Source organism: Dromiciops gliroides, chromosome 2 (genome assembly GCF_019393635.1).
Source record: "Dromiciops gliroides isolate mDroGli1 chromosome 2, mDroGli1.pri, whole genome shotgun sequence".
Taxonomy (NCBI): Eukaryota; Metazoa; Chordata; class Mammalia; order Microbiotheria; family Microbiotheriidae; genus Dromiciops; species Dromiciops gliroides.
In genome coordinates this window covers 356,221,867-356,245,351 of record NC_057862.1, presented here as the reverse complement: position 1 = coordinate 356,245,351, position 23,485 = coordinate 356,221,867, and the positions used below count along the sequence as shown (strand labels likewise).

General features: G+C 45.3%; 1 protein-coding gene across 6 annotated transcripts in view; it reads left to right on the top strand.

The window, feature by feature from the left end:
* Window positions 1-23,485, top strand: part of COL23A1 (collagen type XXIII alpha 1 chain) — a 494,698-nt gene that overhangs the window by 463,259 nt on the left and 7,954 nt on the right. For all 6 annotated transcript variants that reach the window (XM_043985184.1, XM_043985181.1, XM_043985185.1 and 3 more), the window contains 16 exons: window positions 4,070-4,096; window positions 5,268-5,321; window positions 8,020-8,082; window positions 8,784-8,828; window positions 10,057-10,134; window positions 13,050-13,103; window positions 14,864-14,908; window positions 15,286-15,375; window positions 16,047-16,109; window positions 16,719-16,775; window positions 19,701-19,727; window positions 20,477-20,539; window positions 20,641-20,694; window positions 22,227-22,253; window positions 23,050-23,103; window positions 23,242-23,328. In XM_043985184.1, coding sequence (XP_043841119.1) covers window positions 4,070-4,096; window positions 5,268-5,321; window positions 8,020-8,082; window positions 8,784-8,828; window positions 10,057-10,134; window positions 13,050-13,103; window positions 14,864-14,908; window positions 15,286-15,375; window positions 16,047-16,109; window positions 16,719-16,775; window positions 19,701-19,727; window positions 20,477-20,539; window positions 20,641-20,694; window positions 22,227-22,253; window positions 23,050-23,103; window positions 23,242-23,328 — 888 coding nt within the window. The remainder of the gene's footprint in view (window positions 1-4,069; window positions 4,097-5,267; window positions 5,322-8,019; window positions 8,083-8,783; window positions 8,829-10,056; window positions 10,135-13,049; window positions 13,104-14,863; window positions 14,909-15,285; window positions 15,376-16,046; window positions 16,110-16,718; window positions 16,776-19,700; window positions 19,728-20,476; window positions 20,540-20,640; window positions 20,695-22,226; window positions 22,254-23,049; window positions 23,104-23,241; window positions 23,329-23,485) is intronic.

Here is a 23,485-nt window from a genome sequence, read left to right as displayed (position 1 = left end):
GACCAAGAGTCACAAACACCTGAGTTCAAATTTAGCCTCAGATACTTACTAGTTGTATGACCCTGGGTAAATAACTTAAGTGTTCTATACCTCAGTTTCCTCATCTGTAAAATGGGGATAATAATAACACCCACTTCCCAAGGTGAGGATAAAATGAGATATTTGCAAAGTACACCATGTGAATGCTAATTATAATAATAATAATAATATTATTATAAGGCCAAATGCTAGACACTGAGAGGGAGACAAAGAATGGAGGAGACACAACCCCTGCCCTCCAAATACTGCCAGCATCCCCAACACCTCGCACTCTTCCTAGCACATAGTAGGAACTTAATAAATGATTTCTGGTTGACCCAGGTGACTTTGGGCAAATCACTTAACCTCTCCCTGAGCCTCATTTTTCTCAAGTGTAAAATGTGGGGGTGAGATCAGATGGCGTCTAAGGTCCCACCTAGCTCTGGGCCAATGAGCCAAGCCCTCTGGTGGAAGGGAGCCCAGGAAATCCCAAGGCAGTCCGTTCCGCTTTTGGAAAGCTCAGATTTTGAGGATGTTTTTCCTTATATCACACCAAATCTGCCTCTGGGTAATTTCTACCCACAGCTTCCCTTCTGCCCCTTGGGAGTCAGACAGCACAAACAATCCTTCTTCCACTTGAAAGTTCTTCAAATGCATGAAGGCAACCATTCGGTACCACCTCTTCTCTCCTCTGTGCTAAACCTCCCCAGGGCCTTTATCTGATCCAAATATCACACACTGAGATCTCAAGGTCCCTCACCCAGCTGGTGCCTGCGGTGTGCCGATGCCCTTCCTAAAACAGGACTCTCAGAGCAGAACACAATACTATGGTTCATGACACGACCAGTTCCCAATATAGGAGGGCAATCACCTCCAGTGCTCTGAATATCATGCTTCTCTATTCATCTAAGATTACACTAGTTTGGGGAGGAGGGGAGTTGATTGTTTTCTACCATTGTTGGCTCAAGCCAAGCCAATGTGCATTTATATGTACCAGGCACTGTGCAAAGTGCTGGGGATACAAACAAAGGCCAAAACCAAACAAGAACAGTCCCTGACCTCAAGAAGCTCATAGTTCAATGGGAGAGACAGCACGCAGTAGACTATGCCATTGTATCCAGGAGGTAACCCACAGAGGGAAGGAATGAACATCAAGGGACTTTGGGGAAAAATGGTCCTTGTAGAAAGTGAGACTTCAATTGAAAATTGAGAAAAGCCAGGGAATCCAGGAGGTGGCGATGAGGAGGGAGAGAGCTCCAGGAATGAGAGAGAGCCAGTGAAAATGCCGAGAGTCCTGCGCAAGGAGCAGCAAGGAGGCTGGTGTCACTGGCTTGCTAAGTAAGATGTAGGAAGACTGGCACAGTGGATAAAGCACCGGCCCTGGATTCAGGAGTACCTGAGTTCAAATCCAGCCTCAGACACTTGACACTTACCAGCTGTGTGACCTTAGGCAAGTCACTTAACCCCCATTGCCCCGCAAAAAAAAAAAAAAAAAAAAAAAAAAGATGTAGGAAGACAGGAAAAGTAAGAAGGGGCCAAGTTATAAAGGGTTTTGAACACCAAACAGGCTCCTATGGAACTTGCAATCCACCAAAACTTGCAAATATTTTTCACACAAAATGTTCCTTAGATATACTCCCCCCCCACCTTATCCTTATGAAATTGATTTCTTAAGCCCAAATCTACCCCTTCTGAGATGACTTCCCCTGTCAATTCCCCCTAGAATGTTAGGTCCTGAGAGCCTACCTATAACCTTTGAAATCTATTCTCCTCAAATCTAAACTGAATATCAGACAATTCCTAGACCTCTTATCCTTCTCTGTCACAAACTCTATGATGCAACAAAGGGCCCCTTCCACAATTCACATCATTTCTTCTTTAATAAAAAGATCTTGGGGCAGCTAGGTGGCGCAGTGGATAGAGCACTGGCCCTGGATTCAGGAGGACCTGAGTTCAAATCCAGCCTCAGACACTTGACACTTACTAGGTGTGTGACCCTGGGCAAGTCGCTTAACCATCATTGCCCTGCAAAGAAAGAAAGGAAGGAAGGAAGGAAGGAAGGAAGGAAGGAAGGAAGGAAGGAAGGAAGGAAGAAAGAAAGAAAAAGATCTTCATGCTTTGGCAAGAGTCAGATTTTTTAATTTTTTTGGTAAGAATAGGATTTTCCTTTGTTGCTTTCTCCATCTTTTGAAGCATGAAGTTATCATTAATGCAGGTCAAGAATTTATTAACCCGGGGGCAGCTGGGTGGTACAGAGGATAAAGCACTGGCCCTGGATTCAGGAGGACCTGAGTTCAAATCAGGCTTCAGACATTTGACACTTACTAGCTGTGTGACCCTGGGCAAGTCACTTAACCCTCATTACCCCACAAAAAAAAAATTATTAACCACTCTTCTTGAGGCAAAAAGAAGGCTCCAGCTGATGTCCAGATTATTGTTGCCTCCCATCACTACATTATCCTGCCTTGGATCAGGCTTGTGACCTGATTTCTGGACTCCAAATCTGGGTCCTGTGGCCCATGTGGTCTATGGTACATCTCTGTGACATCTATTTTTTTCCTCTTTTCATCTGCTACCAAGTATTCTCCACTGTGCTTCCCGCCCCCAATCTGGATCCTGGATTTCCTCACATAAACATGTTTCTTCTCTTCCTTTGGAATAAATTATAAACTGCAGAACTATATATTTCTAATAACAGACCCTAATCCACCAAGTGAGACTTCTGAAGTCAAATTTGATTCCTTGCATTAGAATCCCTAGATGACCTTGCTTGTTACCCATAGTTTGTATGTTTATGTACAAATAGTTGAGCACAAGGACTCTTTTCTTAGATTGTATCTCCTGTGAATTTCTGGGCATCTCTATTGCTATATTTCTTTTCTTTCTTTTTATTTTTTGGGTTTTTTTGCAGGGCAATTGGGGTTAAGTGACTTGCCCAGGGTCACACAGCTAGTAAGTGTTGTGTTAAAGGCCAGATTTGAACTCAGGTCCTCCTGAATCCAGGGCCTGTGCTCTATCCACTGCACCACCTAACTGCCCCTCTATTGCTATATTTCTTCCTGTATATTACTTGTGGTTCTCTGTGGTAGGAGTTCTTAACCTGGGATCCATGAATCTCCTTTAATATTTTGATATCATTGGTTTCCTTTGTAATCATAGGTATTTTATTTGATGCATTTAGAAACATTATTATGGGAAGTGGTTTATAACCTTCACTAGATGGCCAAAAGGAATCCATGATACAAAAAAAATTTTCAGAATTCCTGCTTTATGCCATCTAGATATATGAATGCAGCTTTTACCCTTCCCCTCCTTTCCAGTTTAAAACTCTTTCGATGAGATTTAAACAGAACACAAATAATGGGAAGGAAGGTTTACTTGAAGGTAAGAGTCTTCCCTCACTTCTCTGAAGAGTCGTGGTGCTTTGTTCATGTATCTCTTACATATCAATTTAGCTCGTTTCTATTTTGGCTTCTTGTGGCCATGTTTTATCCCCCATACTAGACTGAAAGCACACTGAGAGCAAGGTTCATGTCTTCCTCTTTGTTGCAACCTCATTTCTGAGCATAGGGCTTTGCACATAATCAGTATGAGTTTAATGAAAGAATAAATGAACTCATTAATTAAGTGCTTTTGTCCCACAAAGGAAAGGTACTCATTTCTATGACTTTAGAAGTCTTTAAACTGGACTTGCACATCATTGGTGCTCAGCACGTTTGATGAATGAATAAACAAACTCATTACTTAAGTCTTTTTGTCCCACAAATGAAAAGTAGTCATTTCTATGGCTTTAGAAGTCTTTCAACTGGACTTTGGGTACCTGTCATCATGGATGTGGGGAATAAAGATGGGGAGGCAGGAAAGTTCTTGTCATGTTTGAGGGACAGTGAGTTGTCCAGTTGGGCTGAAGTAGTGGGGACTTGAATAGAAGAAGATATAAAGTTAGAAGAGATGGAGGGGGACCAGAATTTGAGATATTTTAATTGGATAAAAATATTATGATTCTGCTTCAATCCCTAACTGCTCCCTTTTCCTGTTATCTTTGTCTAAGGGTGAACCTGGCATGCCAGGAAGAAAGGTAAGCAAAGGGCTCATCTCAGAGCATCAATGTCCCCTCTGCTTCCTTCCTAGGGAGCCAAGGAATATTTGGGTTTGGGGAGGAAGAAGGCCTCTAGGCACCATCTGCCCAGCAGGGAGGATGAAGAGGGGAATGAGAACACATGGAGTCCCTCCCATGAGAATCAAATCAGTCCAAAGGGGACCCTCTAGGCCCCTTACCTTCCAACTAAACTTTAAGAGAGAAGCCATTGTCCTGGGGGGTGGGGTGGGGAGACAGAGAGAGAAGGATTCAAAGACTCCCTGTTCTTCATCAAACTGGCCTTTCTTGCATATGAGCAAAGCTAAAGTCTTAAAGCCTCAGAGTTTAGATCAACAGATCAAACAGTAGAGGAGTGAAAAGAGGGATCAATTTAGAGACTGGGTCTAGGTTCTAGTCTTGGCTCTCCTGCTTACTAGATACCTAATCTTATGACTGCCATATCACTCTGGACCTCAATTTCCTGATCTATAAAGTAGGAATAATAATACCCATAATATTAAGAATACCCATAATAATGAGGGGAATAATAATAAAGTAGGGGCTGACTACTTGAGATACTTGTCAAGTTGGGTATTAGTAACATACTATAAAAATCATTGGGGAAGCTAGATGGTGCTGTTGGATAGAGCACTGGACTTGAAGTCAGGAAGATCTGAGTTCAAATCTGTCCTCGGACACTTGCTAGCTATGTGACCCGGGGCAAAACACTTAACCCCTATTTGCCTCAGTTCCTCTTCTGTAAAATTGTGACATACTGGAGAAGGAAATGGCAAACCACTCCAGTATTTTTGCCAAGAAAACCCCCTAGACAGTGCCATGGGGTCTTAGAGAGAGTCAGACACAAGTGAATGACGGGACAATAATAGCATAAAAATCATTAATCATTCAAAGTTTGATAATTATTCATGGAACGAATGTCACAGGCTAACCCCATTATCCAGAATGACCTCTCCCTCTACTTGGAATTAGCAAACCCAGCACTCATAGGAAGGCCTCTGAGGGATCCTCTTGGTGCATAGCCTTGTCTCAAAGTGAACCAGAGAAGTTGCTTTAAAGTGGTCACCTGGGAAATAGAAATATCACAGACTGGTTGGGGGGTAAGGGGGTTGCCTCAGGCTCTGGCTCTGGACTAAAACTCATGTTTCCTCAGGGAGATGATGGATTGCCAGGACAACCAGGACTCCAGGGATCCATTGGGCCAAAGGTATAACTTCTCTCCTCCCTGAAAAAAATCTACCTTCTTCTGCCCATTTTCTTTCTAAGCTCCTAGGATTCTGAAAAATTCTCTCCCAGTGAAACTACTGGGAGATTTCCCCTTTTCACCATCCTTTTCCCCAGGCTATGAGGGACTTGGTGTGGCACAATAATGGCCCTGCTGTCATGCTTCAAAACTGAGCACAACTCTGCCCCATCTCCAGTTATCTCACTCTTCCCACAGAAAGGAAAGGTATTACTCAGAACCTAGTGTCTGAGCACCACTCCCTTCATTTAGTCATGTATACAGCCCTCCCCTTATCTTTGTGAGATTTAAAATTGGATACTAGAGCATTAATCTCCCCTCTTTAACCTTTCCCTTAATTTATCTCCCAGACTAGTAAATGGAAGAAACCTCTGGTCTCTAGTTAGAACTTTTATTGTTTGGTAGTTACAAGGTGATATTGATTAGAGGGAAATACAAAACAAATAGTCTTAAGTCTAAGCTTAGTCTATATTCTGTATAAAACTCACCAAAAGCCCAAGGCCACCTTTGGGGGAGAGAGCCGAGTCAAGCACATGCTGCTAACGGCCAGCCGGGCCACATCCAACTCCAGTCAGCGTCTGTCTGTGTGTCATGCCAGTCCTCGGACCAGGAGAGCAGGAAAGAGATCCCACTTCCATTCTCTCCTTGCCTTTTAAGCTCGCACCCCGGAAGTGGAGTGCTTAGCAGCCGGACTGACGTGCGTAGCCCATGCACGGCCGTCGGTCTCCTCCCCGAAAGGGTGGTTCTTCAAAAACTGGCGCCTCTCCATTATCGCTAACCGACTATTAAAACTTTTTACCACATCTTCCTGAAGGAAGGAAGAAGGGAGGAAGAAAAGGAGGGAGAAACAAAGGAAGGAGGGAGGAAGGGTGAGAGAAAAAGAGAAAGAAAAAGACTTTAGGCTTTAAAAAAAGCCTGTTACTATTAAAGTCCATAATCTCCTATGCTATAAACTCATGGGGAGGAGGGGAGCCTTATCTTCTTTAAATGCTATATCTCCTCCAGATGAGCATCCTCCTGCCTTGCACATAGTTCAAGACATTCATAAATATATGATAAACGAATAGGTGAACAAACAGAGAGAAGCAAAGAATGTCTGTGCTGAAAGGGCAAAATTCACAGTATTTTCAGAATTGCAAGTGACCTTTGAGGTGTCTAGTCTCACCTGGACCTGAGCAAGAATGACCTTTACTACAGCCCTTACAAATGATCATCCCATATCATTTGACTCTAACTGAACCAGAGAGGCAGACAAAGGCTCATCAGTCTCAGCTCGTCTCCTCATGGCTTACACATCCCCTCGGGAAGGACAGTGGAGAGAGCAGCAGTCAGAGGAGTCAGAGAGCCCTTCACTCAGCCTCACCAGCTGTGTGACCCTGGGCAAGTCTCTTTTCCATTCTGAATCCTGGTTTCCTCATTTATAAAATGAGGGTATTGGACTAGATGATATCTTGGGTTCCTTCTAGCTCTATTTCTATGATTTTAAACCTTAAAGTCTATTTTAAAAAAAGGAGAACTATGGTACAGTGGTGAGAATGTTGAACTGGGAGTCAGGAAGACCTGAGTTCAAATCCTGCCTCATACATTTATCTATATAACACTGGATGAGTCACTTGGGCTAGGTGGCGCAGTGGATAGAGCACTGGCCCTGGAGTCAGGAGTACCTGAGTTCAAATTCAGCCTCAGACACTTAACACTTACTAGCTGTGTGACCCTGGGCAAGTCACTTAACCCCAATTGCCTCACTAAAAAAAAAAAAAATTTAAAAATCTGGTTTCAGGCTCTTAATAGCTACATGACCCTAGGTTAGTCATTTAATCCTGTTTGCCTCAGTTTTCTCTTATGTAAAATGAAGATAATAGTGAGATAACGTGTAAAGTGTTTTGTAAACTTTAGAGCACTACATAAATGCTTGCTATTATTATTATTATTCAAGGATCTGTGATTTTGTCAGTGAGGTATAGAGGGGGTGTTGCTCCCTTCATCACCACAGATCACAGTCCTCCGGTGCCTTGATAGATGGTTTCTCTGTGTCCCTGTAACTAAAAAGTTCATCCCCCCGCAGCCAACCAAGTGGTGAGTTTATGGCACCTTCACCAGGCTCTTCCTAGGACAATAACCCACATAGCCCATCACCAGACCCCTACATGGAGCCTCTCTGAGAATGGTAGTGCCTGTCAGAGCTTCTGCCCTCCCTCTCCCTGTCGTTGTCTGGGTGGTTCCTGGCTCACCTGTACTCCACTCTCACATTGAAGTAGGGTTTCAATAGAGGCTGCTGAGGTTCCTGATGCAAACAGGCTACTTGTCATTATATGCTCAGAGGATAGAAAGCCCCTTCTCTCATGCTCTGGGTAGTGGCTATGAGATAACATGGTGATAGGCTTACTGCTGGGTCATTCATTCCAGTTATTCAACAAGTATTTCATAAATGCTGTTGGTGTGCTGAGACCTGGCAATAATGGCCAATGGCTCTGGTTTAGCATAGCTTACTGCTGGAAAGACAGAAAGACCGGGCCAAACTCTCTGGCAGGGTTCGGCCTAGCTCTGCCACGTTCTCCCTGTGTGACCTTGGGCAAGTCACTTAAACTTGTTGGCCTTCACTGAATCCTGAGATGGTGATTAACCTGAAAGCCAGGATCATTCTGTATCTTCTACTTTCCAGGGAGAGGAAGGGAGCCCAGGGCCTCAAGGAAATAATGGAACTGATGGATCACCAGGAGCCAAGGTAATTTCTGATCCACACTTTTCATGTGTGTGACCTTCCCAGTTGGGCTAATGTCTGTTTCTGAGTCAATGGAAGGCTCAACAATAGCCTCTACTTTTCTTATGTATATCTAGGAACTTGGGGAGACCAGGGGAAGGGGAGAAGGAGCAGGCGAGGGGGAAATGGAGAGAACAGAAGAGAGAGAAAGGGGAAAGGAGTGAAGAAGTAGAAAGACAATGGGGAGAGGGAGGAGAAGAGGGAAAAGGAAGAGAAGGAAGCGAAAGAGAGGTGAAGGGGCAGGGAATGGAGATCAGATGGCATAACTAGACATAGATAGATGATAGGAAGGAAGGAAGAAAGAAAAGAGAAGGAGAGAGAAAGGGAGGGAGGAAAGAGGGAAGGAAAGAGGGAGGGCAGGAGGGAGGAAGGAATATTTATTAAGTGTTTACTGTTTACTAAACTCTGTTCTTATCAATGGAATTATACATACAAACAAACAAGCAAGCAAGTCTTTGACCCCAAGGATCTTACCTTCTAATGGGGAAGAAAACACATAAAGGGAACCTGGAAACATGGGTTGGGGTGGAGGGCAGAGAAATCAGCTTGGTTTGGACTTGGTATCTGGGAAATGTGGTAAATGCCTCATTGGAACAAGATAAGGTGAAGGCTCTCCAGGGTTTGGAGCCAAGAAGAACTAATCATCAGAATTTCTCTTTCCCCAGGGGGAGCCTGGTGAGAGAGGATCTGATGGCTTCCTTGGGCCCAGGGTACGCAGACACATTATGGTGACCTGTCCATTTTTGCTTCAGGGGATGAGCCAACAGGACTAAGCCTCTTGAGTTGGGCATACCAGGCTGTTGGGATGGACCTCTACAAGTGACTAAAGGAGCTTGTGGGATTAGCCTTTGGGAAGATGGAAGGGAGAATGAAACTCTTCCAACAGAGAACTCCAGCCCCCAGCAAGGGGAACATGGTCTTCTCCCTAAGTTTGAGGGCTGGGAAGGGAGGGTTGGGGATGGCGTTACAGTGGGATAGTGGCCAACAAGTTGGTTCTGATAGTCCCTTGGCTCTCAGGCCTAGGTTGAAATCCTAAGAATGGTTGATGGCCAAAGAGATCTCTGACCTGAGAACTAGGAGAGAGGATATTGGTCTAGGCCAGACTTTTTGGTGTCAGGATCCCTTTACATTCTTAAAAATTGAGGAGGACAGCTAGGTGGCGCAGTGGATAAAGCACCAGCTCTGGATTCAGGAAGACCTGAGTTCAAATCTGGCCTCAGATACTACTTGACACTTACTAGCTGTGTGACCCTGAGCAAGTCACATAACCCTCATTGCCCTGCAAAAAAAATATATATATATACATATATATATATATATACACATATATATACATATATATATATATTGAGGACCCTCCCACAAAGAGCTTTTCTACATGTGAGTTTTAGATCTTACTTGTTAGAAATGAAATTTCTGGGAGCAGCTAGGTGGCATAGTGGATAAAGCACTGGCCTTGGATTCAGGAGTACCTAAGTTCAAATTTGGCCTCAGACACTTGACATTTACTAGTGGTATGACCCTGGCAAGTCACTTAACCCTCTTTGCCCTGCAAAAAACAAACAAATAAAAACAAACAAAAACAAAAATTTAAAAAAAAAAGAAATGAAACTTCCTGGTATAGTTATGAAAATAGCTTTACACTTCACAGGCTACCTCAAAAGGATCTCAAGGGTATTCAAACATCCCTAAAGCATTCTTTGAGAACTGCTGGCCTACAAAAAGTTAATAGGAGACTTGAATAGCCTATTGATGTATTTGCCTTAAGAAATAAACAAGTAGCCTTCTTTCTCAGATTTGGAAAAAAGTTAAACTCAGCATTGGCAATGGAGAGTGTGGGGCCAGGTACATGCATTAGAAAACTGCAGGGCTGAGAAGGAGCCACAGGTCGGGGTCATGGTCCGCGGGCCTCTGAAATGTGGGCTTCTCTTTTCTCAGGGTCCACCTGGCCTAAAAGGGGAGCAAGGAGACACAGTAGTGATTGACTATGATGGCAGAATCCTGGATGCTCTGAAAGTAAGTCATTTTGGGTTTGGGGGAGGGAGGGTGTGTTTGTTTTATCAGAGCCTCTTGACTAGGTCCCTGGTTAGACTGTGTGGCCCATTAGAAAGAGAATTGGATTAGATGTCAGAGGAGCTGGGCTCCAATCCTAACTCTGCCACTTATCTGCATGACTTCCCCTCTGGGCCTCCATTTCCTCATCTGTAAAAATAAGGGATTGGTTAGATGGGCTCTGAGGTCCTTTCCAGGTCTAGTTCTATGCTCTTATAACTTGATGACTCCTAAGGCTGCTTCCAGCTGTAGCTCTATGGTCCTCTGATCCAATAAGAGATATGGGGGGGCGGCTAGGTGGCGCAGTGGATAGAACACGGGCCCAGGAGTCAGGAGTACCTGAGTTCAAATCCAGCCTCAGACACTTAACACTTACTAGCTGTGTGACTCTGGGCAAGTCACTTAACCCCAATTGCCTCACTAAAAAAAAAAAAAAAGAGATATGGGGCAACTGGTCCTTCCAGTGGCCTGTCTCTCTATTATGGTAATTAACTATCCCCCGCTCCGTTCTGCCTCTGGCCCTGGAGCAGACCTATTGGGAGGAAGTCTAGATCAGCATGGAGGAAGAGTAGCCCATCCTGGAGGCTGTAGACCCCCAGCCTTACTGATGCCACAGTCCCAGCAGCACAGGTGGGAGAAGCAGTGTGGTTCATCTGAAAGGGAACTAGTTATCCAGTCAGAGGACCTGGGTTCAGTTCCTGCCCCTAATATTTTACTATGTGTGTGACCTCAGGCAAGTCTCTATGTAAAAGGAAGAGGTTGAATTAAGTGGCCTTGGAAGGCCCTTTTAGCACTGGATCCTAAGTCACGACCCTAAGTTATACACAGATTTTTGTCTGAATACCCATCCCAGGAATTTTGAGATGGACTCAAATTGCAGTGCCTGCACAGCGGCCCAGACGGGGCAGGTTGCAGCATTCAGAAATAGTGAGATAGCTCTAAAGGCGTTAGGAATGGCCAAGTGCCAAGAAGCCAAAAAACCCAATTAGCCAGACTGAAGGCAAACATTGACTAAAATCCATGATTTAATCTCCAATTATTTTACATAGGCTGCTGGGAAGTACAGGCTGATGGTAATTGCCCCCGTCTGCCTGTGTGTGTCATGTGGGAGAGAGTGATGTTGGGTGGTTCACCAGAATGTGGGGTGTGAGGAGTGCAGGCCTGGCCCTGACTCGCTGTGACCCTGCTCACTTCTCTTTCCCTCTCTAGACCCCAATTTCTTCTTCTACAAATGGAATGAATGCTGAATTAGGTCTTTGGGGCTAGGTCTGACACTCTTTGAGTCTCTGAATAGTAACCATTGATATTTACACAGCGGTTCACATACATGATCTCATTTGAGCCTTTTTGTTGGTCTTTCATTCTCATTTATTTATTTATTTAGAATTTTCCCCACCTTACATGTAAAAACAAATTGTAACATCGATTTTTAAAACTTTGTCTTCCAAATTCTCATCCTTCCTCCCTATCCCCGCCTTAAGAACTCAAGCAACAGCCTTTCATTCTCAAAGAGGAGCGTGACAGATGTCATGACTAGCAATGAATTAGATTTAAGCAAGGGAGGGCTGTGCAAAGTAACCAGCCTCACTCCTACAAAGGCATCTGGGTCCAATATTATCAGGACTACTAGAGATGGCCTTGGATGTTTAAGGCAATTGGGGTTGAGTGACTTGTCCAGGGTCACACAGCTAGTAAATATCTGAGGTGAGATTTGAACTTAGGTCCTCTCAATTTCAGGGCCAGTGTTCTTTCCACTGCGCCACCTAGCTGCCCCCTTTTGAGCCTTACAAAAACCTTATAAAGTTGATCCTACAATATTCTTTTACAGATAAGGAAACTCAGACTCAGAAAAGTTAAATGAATTATCCACAGTCACCAGCTAGTAAGTTTCAGATGTGGGATTTGACCCAGAGAATTCAGAGGCTGTGAGTTCTAACTCTGGTTCTTCCATGCTAGTCACTCAGCTGGCTGCCCAGTGCCTTGGCTGGCCCACCACTAAAACGGAAGCAGGGATCCAAATCTTCTCTGCCTTGTAGACCGATAGCAACAATGAATACAAACAAAGGCACTTTCTAACTCCAGGGCCATTATGGTCTCTACTGTATCATACTTGCATCTCTGGGGAAATAAAATAACACATTTTTTAAGGCAGGGGGTGGCAGCTAGGTGGTGTAGTGGATAAAGCACTGGCCCTGGATTCAGGAGTACCTGAGTTCAAATCTGGCCTCAGACACTTGACACTTACTAGCTGTGTGACCCTGGGCAAGTCACTTAACCCTTATTGCCCCACAAAAAAAAAAAAAGGTAGAATGGGAGGGCAGCTAGGTGGCACAGTGGATAGAGCACCAGCCCTGGATTCAGGAGGACCTGAGTTCAAATCCAGCCTCAGATATTTGACACTTACTAGCTGTGTGACCCTGGGCAAGTCACTTAACTCTCATTGCCCCACCAAAAAAAAAAAAAAAAAAGACAAGCCCTGGTGAGCAACTGTGTCCTAGATGCTTTCTCCCCTCCCCCTTAGTCAATGGTGAAATCGATGCCTTCTCCAGGGTATGATACAAGAGGGCAATCTAGAAGGATTTCCCTAGTGGGCCGGGGAACTCAGAGACTTAGAGTTCTAAACCTGGTTCTTCCATGCTAGTCACAAAAATAGTGACTAACGGCCCATTGCCTCAGTTGTCCCATCTGTAAAATGAAAGCAGTGATGTTAACCCTCCCTCCACCGTGCTCTCAGCAGAAGCGGTAGCAGAGGTATCTGGAATGTGCATATGCATGCACATGTGTGTGTGCATGTGTATGTGTGTGTGTGTGCACATTTTGGGTGACAAGTGAGATGTTTTGTGGCAACATTAACACTACTTTGATTTTTTTTCCCACAGGGTCCTCCAGGTCCTCAAGGCCCACCTGGTCCTCCAGGAAACCCTGGAGCAAAGGTTGGTTTAACTCTGTCCTTGGTTATCTCAGTCATGTATGTCCTAATCCAGAGCTAAACAGATATGCCTTTGAAGCAAGGGGCCAGCCCCTAAGTTTAAGAGCCAGATGAATTCTTTGGCTTTCAGAAAAAGAAAAACTAAAGGGAAGAAAAGGCAATATGCTTCATATTTGTTGTATACACATTGTAAAGCCATATTAACTCCTTGAGGCCAATAAAATACCATGAAATTTTCCTATAAGATGTGGTTCATTTGAAGAAGACCTTGGGGTCTTAGTGGTCTGCAAGCTCAATATGAATCAGCTGTTATGTGGGGACTGGAATAGCTAATCATTCTTGGGCTACATTAATAGAAGTCTAGTGTCCAGAACAAGGGAAGTAAGCAGTCTCACTGTTCTTCGCCCTGGTCAGACCACCTGTTTGAGGCATTGCATTTTAGGATAGATATTGACAAATTGATCAACCAGAAGAAAGCAACCAGAATTGGGAAGATCCCAGAAATCACACTATACAAAGATCAATCAAAAGAACTTCAGATTATTAGCTTGGAGAAGACAAAGCTTAGCAGGAAGTGGGAAGGTATATTCAGCTTCAGATATTTGAAGGACAGTCTTTTGGGAGAGGAATTAGATTAGAACTGGGACCAAAGGAAGGAGTTGTAGGGAGACAGATGTTCAGTGTAATGAAGAATTTTCTAATAATGAGAAGTTCCCTCTGGAAGCAGTGAGCCCCCTATCAGTGGATATATACAAGTAAAAGTTGTCTCAGGACTGTTATATAGATCTAGTGCCCCTGGAAACTGTATTAAACAGTTTCCCTAATACCATAATACCATAGTAACTTAACCGGCCTTCTTCATGGAAGTTGTCTCATCCTAATTTTAATAAACATTTCCCAAAATGCTCTTTTTCCATTCCACCCCATCCCCCAGCTTCTGTTGGAAAGGAAAAGCAAGGGAAAAAACATAAAAGAAGATTATGTTAGTCTCCTGACATAGGTATCTTCTATGGATTGGTTTCTGTTTTCTGATCAATAAACACCATTTATTAAGCATCTACTATGTGTGGACAGTGTGCTAGAGCTTGGGAAGACAAAGACAAAAGGGAAAGAGTTCCTGCCTTCAAGGAGATAACAGTCTATGGACAGGGGGCTGAGGCCCACGTCAGAGAATCTACTAGACTACTATCTTCCTTTTGTTTTTAAAATGAATGGGTGAGGAGCAGCTAGGTGGCACAGTAGTTAAAGCATCGGCCCTGGATTCAGGAGGACCTGAGTTCAAATCCAGCCTCGGACACTTGACACTTACTAGCTGTGTGACCCTGGGCAAGTCACTTAACCCTCATTGCCCTGCCCCCCCAAAAAAAGAAATGAATGGGTGAGACTAGCTTTAAGTCCTATAATCCTGATCCCAGGAGAATCTGACACTGAGCAGAAATTATTATAGAATCTATAAGACATTTTTAATGGAACTGGCCATGGAGCAATGAAGAGAGCCTGAGCTAGCTGGTTATAAGATTTGCATGCTAAATCACTGTGAGATCTTGAACAGGACACATGCCCCTCCCTAATCATCACTTTCATGTCTATCAATCAGACAAGAATCCCTGCCCTCTCCCTCCCCTACCCCCCCACCCCCCCCACCCCTGCCAACAGGGATGTTATATAGCTCAAATGAGAAAATGAATGACAAAGCACTTGGAAATGTACTAGGCACATATGAGGAATTCTTATTCTTCTTACCTCTGTTTTTTCTGACTTTAGGGAGAGCTTGGATTGCCGGGTCCTCCAGGAGTTGATGGAGAAAAGGTCTTGTCCCTTTGTTCCGGATGATGTCACTTTTGAATGGTCTTGGTTTGGGGGAGAGGCACTTGAGAGCTCAGACCTACTTATAATCAAAGCCACCTTCTACTGTGAATTTCATATATCCAAATCCATTTATCAAGTGGTTCCAAGTCACAGAAATCTCATTTCCAGGAGAGGGACCTGTAAATGACAGGGCATACACCTTCTATGGGACCTTGATGGAGAGATTCCAGCCTGTCAGTCAGTGTTGAGATACCAAGGCTGTGCAGTTATCGGGGCTATGGCTGGTCTGGGATATGTCTGGACCTTGTAGAGAAGGCCAAAGCCTTTTTTCAGGATTTGGGCTCCAACCCTGGGCTCTTCGCTTTTGTGTCTTTCAGGGGCCAAAGGGCTCTAAAGGAGATCAGGGGCAACCAGGACTGATGGGACCAAAAGGAGAGATTGGAGAAATGGGCTTGTCTGGCCCCCCGGTACGTAGACAGAACGTGGTTGGACTCTGGGCATTGGACACTGGGTACTTGGAGTGTCAGTTGAGCTGGGCTGAACTCTGCATAAATTACTTGTGAAGCCCAACTCCTAGGTCCCAAGGACAGCATGGTGCTGTGGAAAGAGAGCTGAACATGGAGTCCTTGGACATGAGTTCAAATCCTGATTCTTCTGCCTACCACCTATGTGACCCTGAGCAAGTCACTTAATTTCTCAGGGCCTTAGTTTCCTCATCTGTCAAATGAAAGCACTGGACTCAATGACCTCTAAGGTCCTTTCTAGGTCTAAACCTCTGATTCAATAAATGTAAAGCCTCCCACATTTTATCTACCATATTTCTATATCATTGTAAACTGGCTCCATGAAAAGAACAGTGAATCAGCAGTTGGGATATCCCAGTGGTGCCACTTCCTAGATCTGTGGCATTGGACAATGACTTAATCCTTCAGAGCCTCAGTTTCCTCATCTGTAAAATGGGGTTAACAATCCTTGCCCTGCCTCCTTTCCAGGCTCCATCCTGAGGCTCCAATGAGATAGAGGATATAAAGCAGCTTGTAACCAACCTTGAAGTGCTTTACAAATAGGAGTTGTGATTTTTTATTTTTGTTATTCTTACTACTCAAATGAGAAGGACCTAAATGTAATCTCCATACAGGGCGTTGATGGCCCCAAAGGCGAGAAGGGAGAATCCGGGTCTGCAAGTCTTCAGGAGAGCCTGGTAAGAAGCCTGAGAGTCAAACATTCCCCTACCCTCCTGCTCCTACAACCATTTCTGGCCCAGAGTCATACACAGCTGACCACCAACCACCCCTAGAGTTCATGGCATGGTTGGAGGGGTCATTGTAGCTCTTGCCTCTAAATGACTCTGGCTCACACACTATGGGCTGACAAGACTTCTGTTTAGGAAGTGTCCTTCCTTCAAGTGGGTGCTAGGTCTGAATCCTATCCCCAGAGCCCTTTGATGACCAGGGGTCCCTAAACACCATTTTCCAGAAGGCCCCAGTCTCACCTCTCCCCAAAGACTCACGGGGCAGGAATGGAACAGAGAACCACCAGAAATTCCTGAGCCCATAGTCCTTCATTTGTCTGTGCATTCAGTGACAGGGGCCTAGGAGTCAGGTGTGGTTAGTAATCTCAAAGCTAATTTGCCAGCCTTAGGACTGAACACATTTTCTCCATCTGACATTCTGTGCTCCCAGCCACACACACACACACACACACACACACACACACACACACACACACACACACACACACACACACACACACAGAAGCTACATCTTGCCTTTGAATTCTGTCTAATTTGCTTTTGGTCTCCATTTCCCAGGCCCAGATTCTAGCTGAACCAGGGCCACCTGGCTTACCTGGCCCCCCAGGTCCTATGGTAAGAGCCGTTTGCTACATACTTTTGACCTGGGGTAGTTGGAGAACAGCATGATACGAGGGAAGGGGTACTGGATGACCTGGGTTTGAATGCCAGCTCAGTCCCTTAGTGTGTGTGTGTGTGTGTGTGTGTGTGTGTGTGTGTGTGTGTGTGTGTGTGTGTGTGTGTGTATATATATGACTTGGGCAAGGTACTTTCCCCTCCGGGCCTCAGTTTCCTTATCTGGAAGAGAAAAGGTTGGGATAGATGATCTTCAAAGTCATCTCCAGCCCTAAATCCTAGTGGGGAATCTTGGAAAGGAGGATAGCCTGGGGCTAGGAGAGGAAAGGGAGTGTGGTGGGAACACCCCCTCACCCCCTCCAACCCACCTAGTGAGACATCTGTGCATGCATATACAAACATACCTCCTTCTTGTCGCGGAAAAAATTTTAAGTCCGACGGAAGAATGAAAATAACAAAGTTTCCAGGCTGAAGCAAATAGGTTTATTGAGAGAGGGCCAGTCCCTCAACTAAACCGGTCATCCAGGCTTTGGGCCTGAAAGACCCAGAAATACAAACTACATAGGTTTATATACCCTGGGGGGGGCATTATCTAAAATTAGGACATAGTCTTGAGTAATAACAAGGGATCAGCACTATGATATCAATAGGGTGGATCATTGTTAGGCCAGTGTAAAGCGGCATGAACAGTAGGCCAGTGTAAAGTGGCGTGAACAGTATTACTGACCACCTACAGACCCTGTGACATTTCCTAGGGTGGATATCACAAGATCTACTACACTATGTCATAGGAAAATTGAGAAACATGGAAAAAGGACTTGACCTACTAACCTTATGCAATCTATATGAATCACAATTATTTTTTGTTAATATATTGAATATTATTTTAATTAAAGCACTTAAAACTATAGTAAATCTCTTATAACTAAGTTATAACTAAGGGACGGGGAAAATCTCACTCACATTCTGAAGGAGCTAAAAATGGAGAGTCCTCACTTTCCTAGAAGAAGGGAGGAGGGCAGCTAGGTAGGTGGTACAGTGGATAAAGCACTGGCCCTGGATTCAGAAGGACTTGAGTTCAAGTCCAGCCTCAGACACTTGACACTTACTAGTTTGTGTGACTCTGGGCAAGTCACTTAACTCTCATTGCCTGGCAAAAGAAGGAGGAGGAAGAGGAGGAGGGAGGGAGGAAAAGATCCAAGGAGAGGCTGCTAGGCACAGTGGAGCTGGGTTTGGAGGCAAAAGACCTGAGTTTGATCCCTGCTCTGACATTTACTGTCTATGTGACTCTGAATAAGCCACTTCACCTTTCTGGGCCTCAGCCTTCCCTTCTGTAAATCGGGGGCCGAGTGATTCAGTGGAAAGAACAATGAAGCTGCAGTCAGAGAACTGGGTTCTCATCCTAGCTCTGGCAATCACTACCTCCCTGGCCCTGGGCAAGTCACTGGGCCCTCGGGTGTGTGTGTGTGGTGGGGGGGAGCAGAGGATTTCCTTTTTTACAGGTGAAGGGCCAAGGTGGTGGCCAAGGCTCAGGAAAGCCTGAGAACCAGAGCAATGGCTCCCTTCCCTGCTCCTGAGCAGGGGCCTGGCCCCATCCCTGTGGCATCAGGGGAGGGCCTGAGGGACAGGGTGAGGAGGGGGGTGAAGAGACCCACATGCCACTCACAGGAGCATCTGACAGAGGAGCAGGGGCAGGGCTGGCCATCTCCTTGCTACCAAGAAGCTTCCTTGGCACTTTCTTGGCTCCATCTCACTGATCTGATCCTCTTAGCTAAGGGCAGGAGGGAGACTGGAAAATTACATTGGAATACTTGAGCCTGAGGGCCCTCAGATCAGGGATGTGCTCAAGGAAGAGCTGGTTGTTAAACGTGCAGGATGAGCATATAGGTAAACACTAGAAATGAGGGCTTGGTTTGTTGTGCTGTTGATCATCTAGACAGAAGAGAAAATGTTAATAATGCGGATTAAACTGAAAAGTATGTCATGCACACTTTTTTTCCCCAGCCAGTTATTAAACATTTTCCAGAACAAGGCCAGAGATCTTAATTCACCGCTGTGGGCAGGAGGGACTCAGAGTCTGGGTGTAGGAAGTCCTTGCCTGGCTCCCTCACAGAAGCATCTGCTGATCAGACAGAGACAGAGACAGACAGACGGACGGACAGAGAGGAGAGAAAGGAAGAGAGACAAAAGAAATGAAGGGAGAAGAGAAAGGAAAAGAGAAAGAAAGGGAGAGCATGAAAGAGAAAGGAGGAGAGAGAGGGAAGGGAGGAGGGGAAGAGGGAGAGAGGGGTAGAGAGGGAGGGAGGGAGAGAGGGGGAGAGAGAAGGAAAAGGGAGAGAAGAGGAGAGAGGGCAGAGAAAGGGAAAGAAGAGAAAGGAAGAAAGAGAAGAGAAAGAAAGGGAGAGAGAAGAGAGAAAAGAAGAGAGACAGAAGAGAAGATAAAGGGAGAGAGGGAAAGGGAGGGGAGAGAGAGGGAGGGAGGAGGAGGAGGAAGAGGGGAGAGAGAGAGAGAGAGAGAGAGAGAGAGCATTTATTAAGCATATCCTGCTTGCCTAGTACAATGCTCAGGATACAAATATAGGCAATTGAGACAGTACCTACCCTCAAGGAGCTTAGATTTGAATGGAAAACTATAACACGTAAAGGGAAACTGAAGGGGGGGAGTGGAAGAAGGGTGCTTGGGGAAAGGGAGATGTGGCAAGAGGGGAGGATTCCAGACCTGAGTGAGATGAAGCCTGACTGAAGTTCTTCCTAAAAGGATGGTCCAAGAACAAAATCACTGGGTGAGAGAGGAGGGCCCCAAGGCAAGTAGCAACGTGGCTGGTTAGGAGGAATAAAGGAAAGCCTTGGACCCTTATTCATTTCTTTTGCCTCAAAATTCTGCCTCCTCAATTCCATCTAATGGCTTTTCCTTTTCTCCCTCAGGGTCCTCAGGGAATCCAGGGTCCCAAGGTGAGTAAGTAAATTTGATATAAAAAGGTGTTAAAGGGGGCAGCTAGGTGGTGCAGTGGATAAAGCACCGGCCCTAGATTCAGGAGTACCTGAGTTCAAATCTGGCCTCAGACACTTGAGACTTACTAGCTGTGTGATCCTGAGCAAGTCACTTAATCTCCATTGCCCCACAAAAAAAAAAAAAAAGGTGTTAAAGGCATGGAGGAATCACTGAAAAGGGAGAGGGAAAGTGTTGTAAACAAATGAATGGACCATCAGCCCAGAGCTCTCCCTTAGAACAGGGCTGAGACCTACCCATTGCTTAGGGCAAAATCTCCAGACTGGCATGGGGGGGAAAACCCAAAAATGTTATTTCAAATAAAAGCTTTTAAGTTTGATGATGACAGCAGATAATGGGCAGGATGACATAGTGAGCTGACTTCAAAGTTAGGAAGAATCGAATTCAAGTCCCACATACTGTCTATGTGACTCTGGACAAGTCACTTAACATGTCAATGGCCCAGCAACTCTCTAAGGCTATGAGGGAAGATCTCAGTTGGTAAAAGAAGTTTCTCACCTGTAGCTCTCTACACCAACAAAAAAATTAATAAAGGTTAAAAAATAGTAGCACATGAATTGTTCCTCAGAGCACCACGGGTGGTTTGTTTCTAAACTTGTTGGACCCTCCTGATTTTAAAAGACAGTGTCACCTTGCTCTCATCCTTGTGAGTGTCTCTAGCACCAAGCACAGCACCGTCTTTTCTTTCCAGGGTTTGGATGGTGCAAAGGGGGAGAAGGGTTCCACCGGAGAGAAAGGCTCCAATGGGCTGCTCGTGAGTTGACTATCAAATGCAAATTCAAACATTCACTTTTCACTTGTGTGATCCAATCCTATGTTCCCAAAGGTCTCCTAATCCTGTCCTTTTCTGTCTAGGGACCAGCTGGCCCACCTGGCCTAATTGGATTACCGGGAACAAAAGGAGAGAAGGTAAAAATCCTTGTGTCCACCAGTCCTACATGTTTTCATTCATATATTTATTCATTCAACAGACCTTTACTGGAAACTTCTGGACACAGGTTCCTCTACTAGGAATAGAAAGGTGGTATTCCCACTGTGGGGCAGCTGGGTGGCACAGTGGATAGAGCACTGGACCTGCAATCAGGAAGACCTGAGTTCAGATACAGCCTCAGACACTTCCTAGCTGTGTGGCCCTGGGCAAGTCACTCTACTTCAATCTACCTCAGCTTCCCCATCTGTAAAAGAGGGTAATAATAGCACCTACCTCCCAGGGGAGTTGTGAGGATCAAATGAGATGATGTTTATAAAGTGCTTTGCAAACCTTAAAGTACCATACAAATGTAATTATTTTAATTATTATTATCATATGGAGAAAGGATTAACCTTGTTATATTTGGTCCCAGAGAGAACCAGGAGCAATGGGAAGAGGTTGCAAAAGAGATCAATTTAAACTAGATATTAGGGGAAACCTTCTACCAGTCACACCTGCCCCAAAGTGGAAAGGGTTCCCCCTCCTTGGGGACCTTCAGTCAAAAGGCAGCTAGCTCCTTGATGGGTGTCTTAGTGAGGCACATACTTCTTTCACGTGTGGGTTTGATTCATTAGGCACTGATGTCTCTTCCAACTGTCAAATGTTGTCATTCATTTGATTCTCACAACAGCCTGTGAAGAAAGTAGTATAGGGGGTGGGGCAGCTAGGTGGTGCAGTGGATAAAGCACCAGCCCTGGATTCAGGAGTACCTGAGTTCAAATCCAGCCTCAGACACTTGACACTTACTAGCTGTGTGACCTTGGGCAAGTCACTTAACCCCCATTACCCCACAAAAAAAAAAAAAAAAAGAAAGAAAGTAGTATAGGTATCATTATCCAACTTTACAGGTGGTAGGAACTGAGGATTAGAAGAGCTAAGCAATTTGCTAGTATCTGGCGAGGCTGGATAGTCTTAATCTCCTTTAGGGACATAGGATCATAGACCATCAGGGCAGGTAGGGGTCTTGGAAACCATCTCATTCAAATTCCCTTATTTAGCAGATGAGCAAACTTGTGTTAGTTAGTTTTGCCAGACTAGTTTTTCTTCTTGTTGTTGCTCTAAGGGATGGCTCTCTGGAAGGAGAAGGTGAGGGAGAGGAGGGTAACCTGGGAAATGTAGGTCATATAAAGGTACAATATAGGAACAAAAATGCATTTTTAGGAAAATAAAAGCAACCCCCTGAAAAGATATGAGACATTCACTAACTAGATCTCTTACATGGATGTCATCTAAAATGCTGCACTAACAAATATTACCTTGTCTGCATTACCTAGCATTGCTTGCCTTCTTAATACCAGTGTGACCTTAGGCAAGTCACTACCTCCCTGGTCCTCAGTTTCCTCTCCTGTAAAATGAGAGGGTTAGTCTAGATAGCCTCTGAGGTCTCTTCTAGCTCTAGATATGTGACCCTATCAAACCTGAGCAGGGCCTTCAAAAATAACTTGTTTCTGTCCTCTCCCTTTTATTCCAGGGCAGACCCGGTGAGCCAGGATTGGATGTAAGTTTCTCCTTGCTTCCTCACCCAGGCTTGGCATTATCAGTGACATCCTCTGGAACTTCCCAGAACATGCCCCTGTCACATGGTCCCTCTTGGGGATGGGGGGAGGGGAGGTGGAGATTGGGCACGAGAAGTTCTCTTCTTGCCATGTATGAGTAATCCACTTCCTGATGGATGATGGATAGCACATACCGAATCATGCCAGCGGCCCAATTGGCTCCAGTCAGTGTGTTCATGGATGATGGAACCACTGTGCCTCTAAGATTGGCCTAGTCCTCAGGGGAAACCAGACATATAGTCCATGACTGACCGTCAACAGAGTACATGGGGACATCTAGGGCCTTTTTTACCTCCTGGGGAGATGAGATCAGGGCAGAGGCAAGAGGTCTGACCTGAAGCAAGAGGAAAAACCTGAGCCACTTCTGGCTCAGGTCTCCAAGAAGTTCAGATGAACTTCCCAGAATTACCCAGTCTCTAAACTAGACAACTCACTCAGCCCTCTCCTCACACCCCTGCACCATCCTAGGTCCAGGAGCTGCCTGGGGAGAGCCATGACTTAACAGAAAACATGCTGCTCACATCTCTACCTCAGGCCTTTCCCCAAAGACATGCATGATGTTTCTGTTTGGAAAAAGGATGATCATTTCCTGACTCCACTAAAACCCACGTGTCTCTATGTCACATTTGTGTATGTTTTCCCTGGTCCTGGGGTCATTGTGTCCTAGCATGTGTTCAACTTAGCAAGAGGGACAGGTCAATTTCTACAAACTCCCATTCGATCTTCTGTTTTTCTTAGGGCTTCCCAGGGCCCCGAGGAGAGAAGGGAGAGAGGAGCAAGCAAGGAGAAAAGGTCAGAGCCGGGGTCCAATTCTCCTCTGGAAAATGGGGTCGGGTGACTGACCTCAGGACAGCAGTGACCTCCCTGAGCTGGGACCACACAGGCCTCTCAGAATAGCCATTCCTAAACCAGACTATCTTTTATCCATAGGGGGATCGAGGGGTTCCCGGAAGAAAAGGAGCAAAGGGGCAGAAGGGAGAGCCTGGGCCTCCTGGATTGGATCAGCCATGTCCAGTGGTATGTGACCCCTGCCAGTGGGGAGCAAGTAGGTGGCGGTGGGGGTGGGGGAGGGGGAGTTAAGGCTCTGTGCCCACCCTGAAAACAAATCCCCTGTGGTGGATCCCTTCTCCATTGTAGAAGGCCATTTGTCCAGGCTGTTGGGACCCTCTCTGCC